We start from the raw sequence: 14,517 nt of genomic DNA, 5'->3' as shown, positions 1-14,517 counted from the left end.
CATCAATCGGTACACGCAGCTCGATGCGTACCCCCTCCCACGCATATCTGATATGGTCAATCAGATTGCGCAGCACCGGGTCTTCTCAACAATTGACTTGAAATCCGCCTACCATCAGCTCCCCATCCGGAAGTCGGACTGGCCATACAATGCCTTTGAGGCGGACGGTCGCCTCTAACACTTCCTTATGGTCCCTTTCGGTCTCACAAATGGGGTCTCGGTCTTCCAAAGAGATGGACTGAATGGTCGACCAGTACGGTTTGCGGGCCACCTTTCTGTACTTAGATAATGTCACCATCTGCGGCCATGACCAGCAGGACCACGATGCCAACCTCGATAAATTCCTCCGCATTGCCACTCTTCTCAACCTGACCTACAACAAAGAGAAGTGTGTGTTCAGCACGACCCGGTTAGCCATTCTCGGCTATGTAGTCCAAAACGGACTTCTCAGGCCCAACCCCGACCGCATGTGCCCCCTCATGGAACTTCCCCTCCCCCACTGCCTCAAGGCCCTCAAACGCTGCCTGCGGTTCTTTTCCTACTCCGCTCAGTGGGTCCCAAACTATGCGGACAAGGCCCGCACACTCATTCAGTCCACCCAATTCCCCCTTGCGGCTGAGGCACAACATGCTTTCGCCCGCATCAGAGCAGACATCGCCAAGGCCGGGATGCGCGCAGTGGACGAGTCACTGCCTTTCCAAGTAGAAAGCGATGCTTCAGATGTCGCTCTTGCCGCCACTCTAAACCAGTCAGGCAGACCCGTGGCATTCTTTTCCTTCATGCCTCTGATATTCAACACTCATCCGTCGAGACGGAGGCCCAAGCTATCGTTGAAGCGGTGCGGCATTGGAGGCATTACCTGGCCGGTAAGAGACTCACTCTCATTACGGACCTTCATGTTCAATAACACACAGCGGGGCAAGATCAAAAATAATAAAATCTTGCTGTGGAGAATCGAGCTCTCCACCTCTAAATACGAGATCTTGTATCGCTCCTGTAAACTCAACGAGCCCCCAGATGCCCTCTCCCGAGGTGCATGTGCCAGCGCACAAGTGGACCAACTCTGGGCCCTACACGACAGCCTTTGTCACCCGGGGGTCACTCAATTGTAACATCTGGTCAAAGCTCGCAATCTGCCCTACTCCGTCGAGGAAGTAAGGACAGTCACCAGGAACTGCCAGGTCTGTGTGGAGTGCAAGCCGCACTTCTACGGCTGGAACGTGCGCGCCTGGTGAAGGCTTCCCTCTCCTTTGAACACCTCAGCGTGGATTTCAAAGGGCCCCTCCCCTCCACCGACCGTTACACGTACATTCTCATTGTGGTCGATGAGTACACCAGATTCCCCTTCGCCATCCCATGCCCCGATAAGACGTCTGCCACCGTCATCAAGGCCCTCAGCACCATCTTCGCTCTGTTCGGTTTCCCTGCCTACATCCACAGTGACAGGGGATCCTCATTCATGAACGATGAGCTGCGTCAGTTCCTGCTCAGCAGGGGTACAGCCTCCAGCAGGATGACCAGCTACAACCCCCGGGGAAACGGGCAAGTAGAATGGGAGAATGGAACGGTTTGGAGGGCCGTCCAGCTGGCCCTGCGGTCCAGGAACCTCCCAGCCTCTCGCTGGCAGGAGGTCCTCCCTGACGCTCTGCACTCCATCCGGTCACTATTGTGCACCGCCACTAATAACACACCCCATGAACGTGTTTTTACCTTCCCCAGGAAGTCCACATCCGGGGTGTCGCTCCCGACTTGGCTCGCTGCTTCAGGATCGGTCCTTCTCCGTAGGCACGTCCGACTCCACAAGGCGGACCCCTTGGTGGACAGGGTTCACCTGCTCCACGCCAACCCTCAATATGCCTACGTTGAGTTCCCCGACGGCCGCCAAGATACTGTCTCACTCAGGGACTTGACACCGTCAGGTTCCACCCAATCCCACCCCCCCCCCCCCCCACCTCCCACCGCGCCGCCAATATTGACCCCACCAGACCACTCACCCCCCCCCTCCCCTTTTCCACACCAGAGGACGAAGAGGACTTCGGCACGCTCCCGGAGTTCCCCGATGACTGACCAGCATCAGCACCGCCACCACCGCCATCGGTGCCACCTTCACCACCGCCAGCACCGACTTCACCGCCATCGTTACGCCGCTTCCAAAAAAGCACCAAAGCACGGGACCGGTTGAACCTTTGACGGACTCCGGACCGTCAACATGGACTTTTCTTTCCCTACCACTGTACATAATTGCACTAATTGTATATAGTTTCACGTCACCCCCGCCAGACTCATTTTTAACAGGGGGTGAATGTGGTGAACCACTATAATAGGAGATGTAAGGTAGGACCTGCGCTACAGGTTCGCCGGTACCTCCTTCCGGCTGGCTCCGCCCACGGAGAACTGTATAAATATGCATGACCTCCAGTGCCCTGCCATTTCGCCAGCTGCAGCGGGAGGTCACACATCTGACTGTAATAAAGCCACAGTTGTACCCAACTTTAGTCTTTGTGCAATTGATCGTGCATCAGTGCATGCGCGGCTGTGGACCCAGCAATTCTCCAGGCGTTTATATCGCGAAGGCCGTGTGTTTTATGTGGCGCGACTGCTGGCCCCTCACCGGTCGGAGCATCGGTCCGGGGACGGCACCAACTTTTTTGTCGTAAAACCAGACGCTTCCTCTGGACATAGCCTCAAAATCGGAGAATCCGTTGAGCGCTTGTAAGCAGAATCCTGACCCCAGCAAATCAGATGCCAGTGGGGCAGGGAATTGGGCTGCATGTGGACAGTATGCTGGCCCATTTGCATGACCCGAATTTTGACTGCATGGCACTCCCAGTGGGACCCCGAACTCCATGTAATTTCTTGATAAGATCAGGGAGAAGGCAGGAGAATAGGGATGAGGAATGTATCAGCCATGATCGAATGGTGGAGCAGACTCGATGGGCCAAATGGCCTAATTCTGTTCCTATATCTTATGGTCTTATGGTGATTCATTTCCGGTGGGAGAACATATGGGGCTAGATTCTCCGTTTCAGCGGCTTGGTGCCGGCTCGAATGGAGAATCCGTGGGTGTTTTACGATGCCAAGATCAACGCCGAACACACACCGATTCTGAGACCGGTGAGGGGCTAGCAGCAGCGGCGGGTGAATCTTTGTCTCCCACGTCGAGAATGGCCAGGCCCATGGCCGCGCATGTCCACGGCGATGACCTGCAGCGGCCACGCCGTACAACATGGCGCTGGCCCTGCGTGGACCCGACCCACCATCCGCGACCCCACAGCCCACCCCCTGACCAGTCACCCCAGCTGTCGTGGAAGCCCCCCCAGGGCACGGATCCCGGCGCTGGACACAGTCTGCAGCCGCCACGCCGGGTGCCCGACCGCTGAGACCACACGTGTCCCACGCGATCAGGAACGTGGCCCATCGGGGCCGAAGCATCGCGGGAGGGCCTTCCGATGTCGCGCACCAATGCCGTTGCAAAGACGCGTGACACGATGACGCCATTTCAGAGGGGTGGAGCATGGCTGATCAGCGTCAAACCGGTGCCGGCCCTGATTTTGGTGTCAGAACCCATTCTCCGCCCCATCACCGATTACGATATCGGCATTGGGCAAGGGAGAATCCCGCCCAAGGTCTCCCAAACAGAGACTCTAGCCCATTGTGCAATTACTTTATAATGTAGGGCAGTCTAAGCACCTGGTTTCACGGTGCCAATTAGTATCTATCGATTGAAAACTTCATGCTGAATCAAGAATGAATGTTGATTTTGTCTGCAGTTGATTTTAGTACATGCTTCACTTTATGACTCCAGAGAATCTGCATTTCAGGAAACGTCTTGATGAGAGCCAAAGTTGTTATTTAAGTCCTTGACTCCATTGCTGGTGCAATTGGTGTTGCTAGCTTTAGTTATGATGCACACATCATAACTAATATTATTTAAACTGCATATTTTAACAACACCAGGTTAAAGTCCAACAAGTTTGTTTCAAACACTAGCTTTCGGAGCACTGCTCCTTCCTCAGGTGAATGAAGAGGTGGGTTCCAGAAACATTTATATAGACAAAGTCAAAGATGCAAGACAATGCTTTGAATGTGAGCATTTGCAGGTGATTAAGTCTTTACCGATCCAGAGACAGGGGTAACCCCAGGTTAAAGAGGTTGGACTTTAACCTGGTGTTGTGAGACTTCTTACTGTGCTCACTCCAGTCCAACGCCGGCATCTCCACATCATGCATATTTTAATACAGACATGTCTCGATATAATGGGAAAGTCATCAGAAATATTATTGGAAACAAGAAGCTTGTATGGAGCTCTGAAAGAACCACAGATTCTTAAAATACACATTAAATTTGAAAATAATGTAGCATATATTATCAAAGCTATTTAATAATGGCAGTCACAATCATTCCATATGGAACACAGAGATTTTGAACTGATTTAAATGTTCAGCTACTGCTTATTTCTCAAATCTGGCAAGCTTTTTCGCTCTAGCTGTGGCTTCCATGCCATAGATTAGAATAGACTGTACGAAAATCTGTGAAGATTCCTAAGCAGAGTTCACAAAGTTGGGAATACAACTTGTGCGAACTCTGTGTGCACAAGATTTTTCCATTATTGCTTTGGAATTGTAGAATAAAAGAAGCACATTTAGAACCTCTAGTAATAACAAATGATTTTTGCTAGACAAAAGATACATTAGTAATCCTTCTAAAGCTCTACATAATCAACCTGTTTATCATTTAAATTTAAAGCAAAAGAAATGCTGACAAAGAATTCCAATCTGCTTGTTTTCATTCTTGTTTCAATCTTCTGCACGTGTCCAAAATCATGTTTCTAGGTTCAAAGTGATGCAGAATATGGATTTGAAGGAGGTTCTGGCCGGCCTGGGGATCTCGGAGGTGTTTGGTGTCGATGCTGACCTCTCAGCAATGACGGGTAAGTAAAGCGTATCATTATTTAAAGATTGTCTTATCAGCTGGTATGTAAGATTCAGTTTAAGCGGAGGTGATTAGTCTTTTGAAAGCTACTCCTATTGTGATACAAGAGCAATCCTTTTCTTCATCAGTGTTTATTAGGATGAGTAAGTAGTTGATTATAGTGGAGCAATGAGAATATTGTTTTCAACCAGTGAGAGCAAGAAAGGCCTATTGCTGTCAGACTTAAATGCAAAAAAAGTGTTTTCCAGATCCACAATTAAATCACTTGACATTATTGAATACAGTAATCCACATCATGTAATGATAATAATAACCTTTTATTGTTACAAATATGAAGTTACTGTGAAAAGCCCCTAGTTGCCACATTCCAGCACCTGTTCAGGTAAGATGGTACGGGAATTGAATCCGCGCTGCTCGCTTTGCTCTGCATCACAAACCAGCTGTCTAGCCCACTAAGCTAAACCAGCTCTATAATACGAAGATATAGGATTGTAACACAGCCTTTGGATTAGCTTTGTTTGCTAGGATTTCCAACAAATGAAATGAAATGAAAATCGCTTATTGTCACAAGTAGGCTTCAAATGAAGTTACTGTGAAAAGCCCCTAGTCGCCACATTCCGGCGCCTGTTCGGGGAGGCTGCTGGCCTGCCTTGGTCTGCTTTAAAAACCAGCTCTTTAGCCCTGTGCTAAGCCAGCCCCTACACGGCATCTTCCTACAGTGCTGAACAAACCTTCACTGTTATTTGCTGCAGGTCGACATGGCACGAACCACTGCTTGTTTGCAGTTAGTAATAATCTCCTAATGCAGATAAAAATCCTCTTATGCCATGTGCTACAAGACAGACCACAGGAAATTCAATATATTATTATTATTATAAGAAATATTGAAGTTGTCTAGTACTGAAGATGAGACAGAGTAGATTTAGCATCCGGTGTTCCCTCTGATGTTCCATTATTTTTTGATCCCAAAATTACTTTCAGAAAGCTCACAGTGGCACAGGTCTTCATGCTTGAGACAGTTCTTGGCGCAAGGGAAAACTAACTATAACCGAGGACAGTTATGAGGAATACTAACTGTAACTGTTATGAGGAATATGCAAATCAACCAGTTTGCATGTTTAAAACAGACCTTGTAAAGATAGTACAAACTTAAACTTTAAGATGCATGTCATGTGATGCGACCATCAATTCACATGAGACGGAGAGTTGAAGTGAACAGTGGTTTTAATCAGCTAGAACTGTGCCTGCTTGCGACTGCTCTGCACTGAGAGCCACCTGCAGGGCAGCCGATCTATATACCTCCCCCAAGGGGGGGGGGGGGGGGGGGGGGGGGGGGGGGGAGCCCACAAGGGCACCAACATGATACTGTGCGATGTAATGTGATACAATGGTCCATAGGTGGAGCCCACAGGGCAACAACATAGTACAATGCATTAAGGCCCTGCATAGTATCTTCTCCTTGTTCGGTTTCCCCACTTATGTCCACAGTGACCGGGGCTCCTCGTTTATGAGCAACGAACTGGGTCAGTACTTGCTCGGTAAGGGCATTGCCTCAAGCAGGACTACCAGTTACAACCCCCGGAGAAACGGGCAGGTGGAGAGGGAGAATGCGACGGTATGGAAGGCTGTCCACATGGCCCTATGGTCTAGGAGTCTCCGAGTTTCCCGCTGGCAGGAGGTCCTCCCCGACGCGCTCCACTCCATTAGGTCATTCCTTTGCACAGCCACGAACGAGACCCCTCATGACCGCCTATTTGGTTTTCCTCCGGGGTCTCGCTCCCATCCTGGCTGACGACACCGGGGCCTGTACTCCTCCAAAAACACGTGAGGAGCCATAAGTCCGACCCCCTGGTCGAGAGGATCCAGCTCCTTCACACCAACCCCCAGTATGCCTACGTGGCGCACCACGACAGCCGACAAGATACAGTCTCCCTCCGGGACCTGGCACCTGCAGGTTCCCCTACGACCATCACCTACCCCCCCCCCACCCTACACCGAAAACCGCCTCCGCCCCTACATGGCCTATACCCCCCCTCCTACACCCCCTCCCCCCATCACCGACCTACAGGGATGAAGCTCCAGAAGACACGCTCCTGGAGTCAACACCTGTGCCCGCAGCGACGAGTTCACCGCCCATGCCCGCAGCGAAACCAGAGCTCAGGCGATCGCAGCGAACGATCAAGGCGCCGGACAGACTCAACCTGTGAGCCACTTCACCCCCGCTGGACTTCAATTTTTTTAACTGGGGGGGAATGTGGTGAATGTATTACGGCAACCATTCACCACTGTATTCCATTCCATTACATTGTACTATGTTGATGCCCTTGTGGGCTCCACCTATGGACCATTGTATTACATTACATTGCACTGTATCATGTTGGTGCCCTTGTGGGCTCTGCCCCTGGCTCCGTCCCCTTAAGGGAGGTATCTAGATCTGCTGCCCTGCAGGCGGCTCTCAGTGCAGAGCAGTCGCAGGCAGGGTCAGTTCGAGCTGATTATAATCACTGTTCACTTCAACTCTCCGTCTCATGTGAATTGATGGTCGCATCAATTTAATCAGCTATGTGTTGTGTTCCATGTGTTGTGAGGCCGTGACGGCCTTGTAGTTGCAGCTTTGCGCGAGTACTTTCAGGTCGCATAGGTACTCTTCCAGTGATTCCCCCGGGCATTGGCGGCGAGTGGTGAGGAGATGCTGCGCTGGCCTCACATATTGCCTTTTTAGGATCGCGACCGCGTCTGCGTACGTGGTCGCTTCCTCAATTTGCACGGAGATTCTGTGGCTCACCCGGGAGTGGAGGAGGCACAGTTTCTGTTCGTCGGTGACGGAGGGCGAGGAGGAGGTGGTGAGGGAGGCCTCAAAACAATGGAGCCAGTGCAAAAAAATCTCTTTGGCTTCAGCGGCCTGTGGGTCGAGTTCCAGTCAATGAGGTTTGAAATGAAATTCCCAGAATGGGTGTACGCAAAAATGCTCTATGACAAGGAGATGCAAATGGCTGAGGTTCAAACGCCATTGTGTTTCATTGGTAATGTTTGTCAGGGGCCATTTGGTGGGAGAATGGGGAAACAGATACTGTGGTCACCTGACAGAAATCAGCGGAAACAGATACTGTGGTCACCTGACAGAAATCAGCTTGTAACCCGAAACATTTATTAACACATCTTGAGAACCGACTTTTGTCAGTCAGTCTGGGAGGCAAAGAGAATACAGAGGGAAGAGATCTCACTCAACAAAGGAAGAATATTGTTGATGCGACCATCAATTCACACGAGACGATTAGCAGATGTGAACAGTGGTTTTAATAAGCTAGATCTGTGCCTGCCTTCGATTGCTCTTTACTGAGTGCCGCCTACAGGCTGCAGGTTTATATACAACCCCCGAGGGGGCGGAGCCACAGGCAGAGCCCACAGGGGCATCAACATATTACAGTACAATACAGTGGTGAACTGCAGTAGCAATACGTTCACCACAATTGTCCAGGCAAGCCGAGAAGTGGGGCTAGCCGTTTACTTACCAATTTGCAGAACCAAGCTAGATCTTCATTATTGAAGTTGGATTACACCTCCAAGCGAAGCAAAGCTGAAACCTACCACTGCAAGTAGGAAGCCACTGTAAATTCAACGCCAGAAACATCCAACCTCTATATTCATCAGTGAACCAAAAGTAAATCACAAGGGCTGCACCATGTTGAACTTCCATCTCAAAAGGCGAGTAATAGTGACTTTTTGTACTCTTTAACTCTTTAAAAGTCTAAGTGTAATGTAATCATCTTTTCTTATGTGGTGTCTCTTTGTGTGTGTTAGAAAGGCAGTGGGTGCTTTTGCGATTACATTTCAGGTTTTATGATTTTTTGTCTTTTACAAGAAAACCTGTCTTGTGTCAGTCGCTGAGAGACAACATTCAAGGGGTTAACACATTTATTTAAAACACATCTTCTTGTGGTCAGTTGAGAGGCAGCAGGGGGAAAAGAAGAAACCATTCTACCATCTTTAGTCTGGCCGTAGCATATGTTAATGCAGTGGATCTGGATGATCCAACATAGTATTGCTAGTGGACTCATGTTTGTAGTTTTTACAAAGTGCAGTTGATCAACCAAATCTGTAGCATATTTTAAAGGAAAAACATGAATCATTGTGTCAGATATTTCTCCCATTTTACCTGAAATCCCCGCAATAATTCTGGGTAAAGTTCCTATAACGAACCATTGAGCCATCATAAAGTCACAGTCCCATCTGCATTTGTAAAATAACTTTATTGCATCCATTGCCCAATGTGTGTAATTATACTGTAAGCTATTTATAATGTGATGACATAAATTAGCATATAAGACTGCAATCTTTAAATCTGCACAGAAATCTGTTTGCTCCAAAGTTTAGTAGGAGTTTCCTTTTCACCTCATCGGGAGATTTCCAAAGCATTCCCAGAATCTGGAAAAGAAAGTGGTGGTAACAAGTCCTATTTGGTTCGGCCATTGTGAATAAAGACTGGTAACTTTGAGAAGCTTCACCTTTCATCTTAGAAGCAAAAAGTTAAAACTAGAAAAATATTATAATGTTAATTTTCAAGTGTTCTTCCAAAATGTGTACCCCTTTTGGCTAGAACATTTTCCTGCTTATAGTTAGCAAGAGAGAATCTTTTGATTTAACCATATTTGTCTCATGGTTTAGATTCAAATCTTTATACTCCAGTGTGCAGGATTTATGTTGCAGATGCTGGCACAATGCACTGTGACTGTTGAAAGTAAGGTTGAACATGGCTCAAAAACACAGATCGAAACAGCTGATATAATCTGGTGATATTGTGGAATATGGTAGAACAACAGCCTGGTCAGGCAGAGGTTGTAAATTTAAGCAGAGCCAAACTGATCACTAGAGTCATTCAAAAAACACTTTTAATCATAACATTTTGCATCTCCTGGATAAGAAAGAACTCCGAAACATTATTCCTTCAGAGCCTGGTACTTACGCACACATTCAAGTTGCAGATCACTGCAGGTTAACTTTAATATCAACTAATGTGCACATTACTCTTGTATGAGTGACAGGTCATTATTAAACTCTGCTGCTCTGTTCAACCAGTTGTACACTTGACTGCCGCACTCTAGCAAATATGCATTGTCATGCTTCACTCATGCGCACACCAAAGTCACTTCCCAAGTTTAAGAGGAAATCAGAGCACCCAGTGATGAAGGCTTGGTTCACTTAGATGCATGCATGGAATTTACTTATTTTATGTCTATTATCCTGAAAAGGGAGAGGGCCACTGTTTCTTGGGTAGTTTGGCTTCACTTGTATTGGAGTTGCACAGCAATACTCTAGGGCCAAGCCTTCTACTTGAGTAAATCTCAGGAAGCAAAGCACCTAAATGGGAGTTTGATAATTGGAATTTTGTTTTCCAAAGGTGCAAATAAATTAGCGATGAGGTTGGCTGTTTTAGGAAGCAGCAATGATATTGGATAGAACACCATAGGGCTGTTGTGCTCCCTGATCTTCTTGTGGTGAATCTGCACCAGATCTGATTAAATACACTGCACGAGTGTCCTATGCAGATCCAAGCTGCTGGGTCTGGATGAAAAATGCAGCAAAGTATTTAATGTTTCCATTAAAGTTGCAATAGTTCTATTTCAATCTTTTGCTCCAGATATTTACTTACAATTTTCTAGAGATGATTATTTAGTAAAATAAGTGTTTTTGACAGAAGACAAATAGCATCTTTACAAATTCCAGGCCAATAATAAGCTCAGTGGTGAAGTGATGCCGCTTGCCATTGACCTCAAAGGAATCTGTCCACAAAGACACAGCCACCACTGACATGGGGGTTTCACCTTTGCCAATGTTAATTTCATTTGAGGGCTGGCGAGAGAGGATCACTGGTGTCCAGCAACAGTGATGTCATCAAACAAACTAAGCAGCCAAGCAGTGAACCAGGAAGTAAACTATACTGGCAGTCTTTCACTTAATAACATTACAGACAATTAAATAAAGATTGGCCTATATGCATGGGACCAAGGTATATTAAATAGTTATCTTTGTGTAGTCAATTCACTGAGCAACTAAACATTTTAATGATTCTAAGCTCGCTAACATCATTCTATAAATCACCAGCATTGATCTGTAATGGTCCAAGTGACAACCGCGATCAAAATAGCGTCAATTTGGCAAATATGCACTCGGTATTCATTTTGATTGATGGCAAAGCAATTATAACAGTTCATCAGGGGTCGCCTTGGAGAAGGACTGCAGAACCATAGAATTCCTACAGTGCAGAAGGAGTTCATTCAGCCCACTGAGTCTGCACCGATCCTCTGAAAGAGCACCCTACCTAGTCTCACACCGCCCCCCCCCCCCCCCCCCGCAGGAACTGCTGCGCTGTGAGATCGACATATACTTTGGATGTGCTATTAGTTTTCAGAAAATTCCAGCTAAATGGATTTAGCTAGCAAAAAATGGGCTGCTATTGATGTGATGCATATTTACATATAAATATATTTTGACTGTCTTGATCTGGGCTCTTGCATTTTATTATGCAAGCACACACAAAGGAGTAGTAAATAGAACCAGAATTAAGACATTGAAGCATTTTGTGCTTTTTAACCACCCATCTCGCTTAAATCCTTGGTTTTGTGCATCCTTACCCCATCCCAAATAACTTGGAAACCCATCGTGACTGACAAAAAAGGTCTTCTCAACTTGTAAGTCTTTGACACAGTTGTTCACCGTGTCCAGCTCGCATTGCCTCTCCACCATCGTCCACCTGAGTGGACTACACTTGCCTCATCCATTCTCCTCCAGCTGATTGTGGCCAGAGAATCGCCATCAATGGTTTCTCTTCTCATTACCACACAGTTACCTCTGGTGTCCCACAAGGATTTTCTTTGGCCCTCTCCCTTTTCCCATCTAAAGATAAAATCACAAATGCAGCAGTCCTCTCAAAGCCAAATCTCTCGGGTCAGTTCGCATTCGTCAAATAGAGGTGACTTTGCTGGCTCAGAGACGTTCACAGGGTGGAAGACAGTCGTAATATGGAAGGATTTTCTGTATGTTGAGGCAGCTGGAGCCAGACAACCAGTCGGACGTGCAAAGCTCCGCTTCAATGATGCCGGCAATTGTGACTTGAATGCCCTAAACATTGATTCTCGCGCCCAGGAGACACGAGCTGACGATAGAAGAAAATGGTTAAAGCGCCAACAACACAGACAACCTATAATAACACCTGCTGCACATTTGGTATGTGCCACTTGCAGCAGAACCTGCATGTCATGGATTGGTCTCTTCATCCAGCACAGAATTGTGCCATATGAAGCCACTGCACTCCCAACAGATTTGTGATTCACTCCATGTCATCATACATAGATGGGAGAATACCAATGGTGAAATTCCCAACCACAAGCTGGCCCTTCGTGATATGTTCCAAAAACATGACAATTTTCATTTGTATTTTGATGACATCCAGCTTTACCTCATCACCTCTTCTCTCACCCCTTCACGGTCTCTAAATCATCAGACTGCTCATCTGATATCGAGGCCTGGGTGAGCAGAGATTTTCTCCAGTTAAATATCACAAAATGCACCTTTCCCACTCCTGGTAACATCGCCTGACTCTACCCCTGCCTCAGCTCGCCTGCTGCTGAAACCCAAATCAAGGCCTTTACTATCTCCAGGCTTGAAGTTATCCCAAACTCTGCTGCCCATGTCTTAAATTGCCAAGACCCATTTGCCCATCACCCATGTGCTCGCCGACCTACACTGGCCTCCAGTTAAGCAATGCCTCGATTTTAAAATTTGAATACGTGTTTTCAAACCCTCTGCGGCCTGCCTCTCCCCATCTTTGCAATCTCCTGCAGTCCTACAACCCTGGGATATCTGCACTCATTTAAAACAGCCTCTTGTTGCTTCACGGCACTAGGGACCTGGTTCAATTCCCGGCTTGGGTCAATGTCTGTGCGGAGTCTGCACATTCTCATTGTGTCTGCATGGATTTCCTCCCACAAATCCCAAAAGACGTGCTTGTTAGGTGAATTGGACATTCTGAATTCTCCCTCAGTGTACCCGAACAGGGGCCGGAATGTGGCGACTCGGAGATTTTCACAGTAACTTCATTGCAGTGTTAATGTAAGCCTACTTGTGACACTAATAAAGATTATCATAATATTATTATTGAACATCCCTGATTTTAATTATATCACCATTGGTGCCTGAGCATTCAGCCTCATTAGCCCTAAGCTCTGGAATGCACTCCCTGAACCTCGTTGTGCTTCTACCTCACTTTCATCTTTTAAGACATGCCTTGAAACCTATTTCATTGGCAAAGCATTTAGGCAATTTACCTACTATCTCATTATTTCATATAATGCTTCTATGAACTGTCTTGGGATGTTTTATTATGTTAAAGGCATTATATAAATTGTTGTAAACATACATATATATGTCAATACTATAAAAGCATATTATGCGATGTAGGGATAATGGTTTAGTTCGAGGGGAAAAATACGTTCCAATAATGACTTTTAAACCATGTGTCATAAAGCATCTTTGATTACACAAGTCAATCATAATTCTAACAAAACCAAAATGTTTAACCTCCAGTTAACATTCATAACCTGCTAAGTAAAGTTATTCGGTAAAACTTTGTAACATTGTCTTTGACATTTCCCATTACCTTTTATTAAACATGACATTAAATGTGCATAATCCTATCCGAACATTTTTCTGTTTCCTATTTTTCAAATTATTTACCTGTTTCCTCAATTTCGTCAGGTTCCCACTCTTCAATGTTGAACGACAAGGAGGAAAGTAAGTTGTCTCCGGGCCTCAGCCAGTTCCATACTGAAAGTTTGCCAGCATATTGTGGTTACTGGTAACAGATTGGAAAGCAGCTGCCGGAGTGTACTGTCTTGATCCATAAATATATCAGTTTCCTTAGTTCTTCCTGAGATCTTTAAAGTTGAAGAAAAGCACTTTTTCACCAATGTTATTTTTTCCCCTTACCTCTCCAGTTTTCTAAAATGTTGACTCTTTGCTGGATTATGATTCCAAAGATGCTAGATACCCTCCAGTAATTTGCCCAAGTGACCATAATTAGAATGTGAGAATTGACCATTTGAGTAGTTTATTTGACTGCAGAAGGTGTCAGAAAGTCTAAGCCTTTTCTTCTGATATCCGAATTGACAGTAGGAATAAGGGATCACAATATGGATTGAGAACTATAGGTGTCCTTCCCACTGGCTCAAAATCTATTACATTTCCATCCTTCTTCAATTCTGACGAATGGTCTTCTTGACCTAAGACATTGGGCTGAATGAATGGCAGGGGGTCCCTCCCCTAATATTCAATCATTCAAATATTCAACCAGGTTTGAAATGTGCAGTGAGGGCAAGTGGACAAAGGAAGGAAGCTATATCATTATGTATTTTTCAACTTATATTTTTAAGGGGGGTTGGAGGGGAAGCACGTGGATTTAAGTGAGGGAGTGAGGAGGAAAGAGGGGTGAGGGGGAAATTGACTTAAGCAGAGCACGCCACAATCAGCAAAGGGCAATCAGCCTGAAAAGCACCCCTGATCCAACCTTCCTTCCTGCCCTTTAAGCAT

The 14,517-nt window shown here is 46.5% G+C and overlaps 1 protein-coding gene and 1 long non-coding RNA gene across 4 annotated transcripts in view; one reads left to right on the top strand and one right to left on the bottom strand.

The window, feature by feature from the left end:
* LOC140389857 (uncharacterized) overlaps positions 1 to 14,517 on the bottom strand; it is a 76,728-nt gene that overhangs the window by 26,932 nt on the left and 35,279 nt on the right. For both annotated transcript variants that reach the window (XR_011934498.1, XR_011934499.1), the window contains exon 2: positions 13,666 to 13,865. This is a non-coding gene — a long non-coding RNA (uncharacterized lncRNA). The remainder of the gene's footprint in view (positions 1 to 13,665; positions 13,866 to 14,517) is intronic.
* The window catches only part of serpini1 (serpin peptidase inhibitor, clade I (neuroserpin), member 1), a 65,127-nt gene that overhangs the window by 45,705 nt on the left and 4,905 nt on the right, over positions 1 to 14,517 (top strand). For both annotated transcript variants that reach the window (XM_072474431.1, XM_072474432.1), the window contains exon 6: positions 4,833 to 4,930. In XM_072474431.1, coding sequence (XP_072330532.1) covers positions 4,833 to 4,930 — 98 coding nt within the window. The remainder of the gene's footprint in view (positions 1 to 4,832; positions 4,931 to 14,517) is intronic.

This window comes from Scyliorhinus torazame, chromosome 14 (genome assembly GCF_047496885.1).
Source record: "Scyliorhinus torazame isolate Kashiwa2021f chromosome 14, sScyTor2.1, whole genome shotgun sequence".
Lineage (NCBI taxonomy): Eukaryota > Metazoa > Chordata > Chondrichthyes > Carcharhiniformes > Scyliorhinidae > Scyliorhinus > Scyliorhinus torazame.
This window is presented reverse-complemented; position numbering and strand designations above follow the sequence as displayed.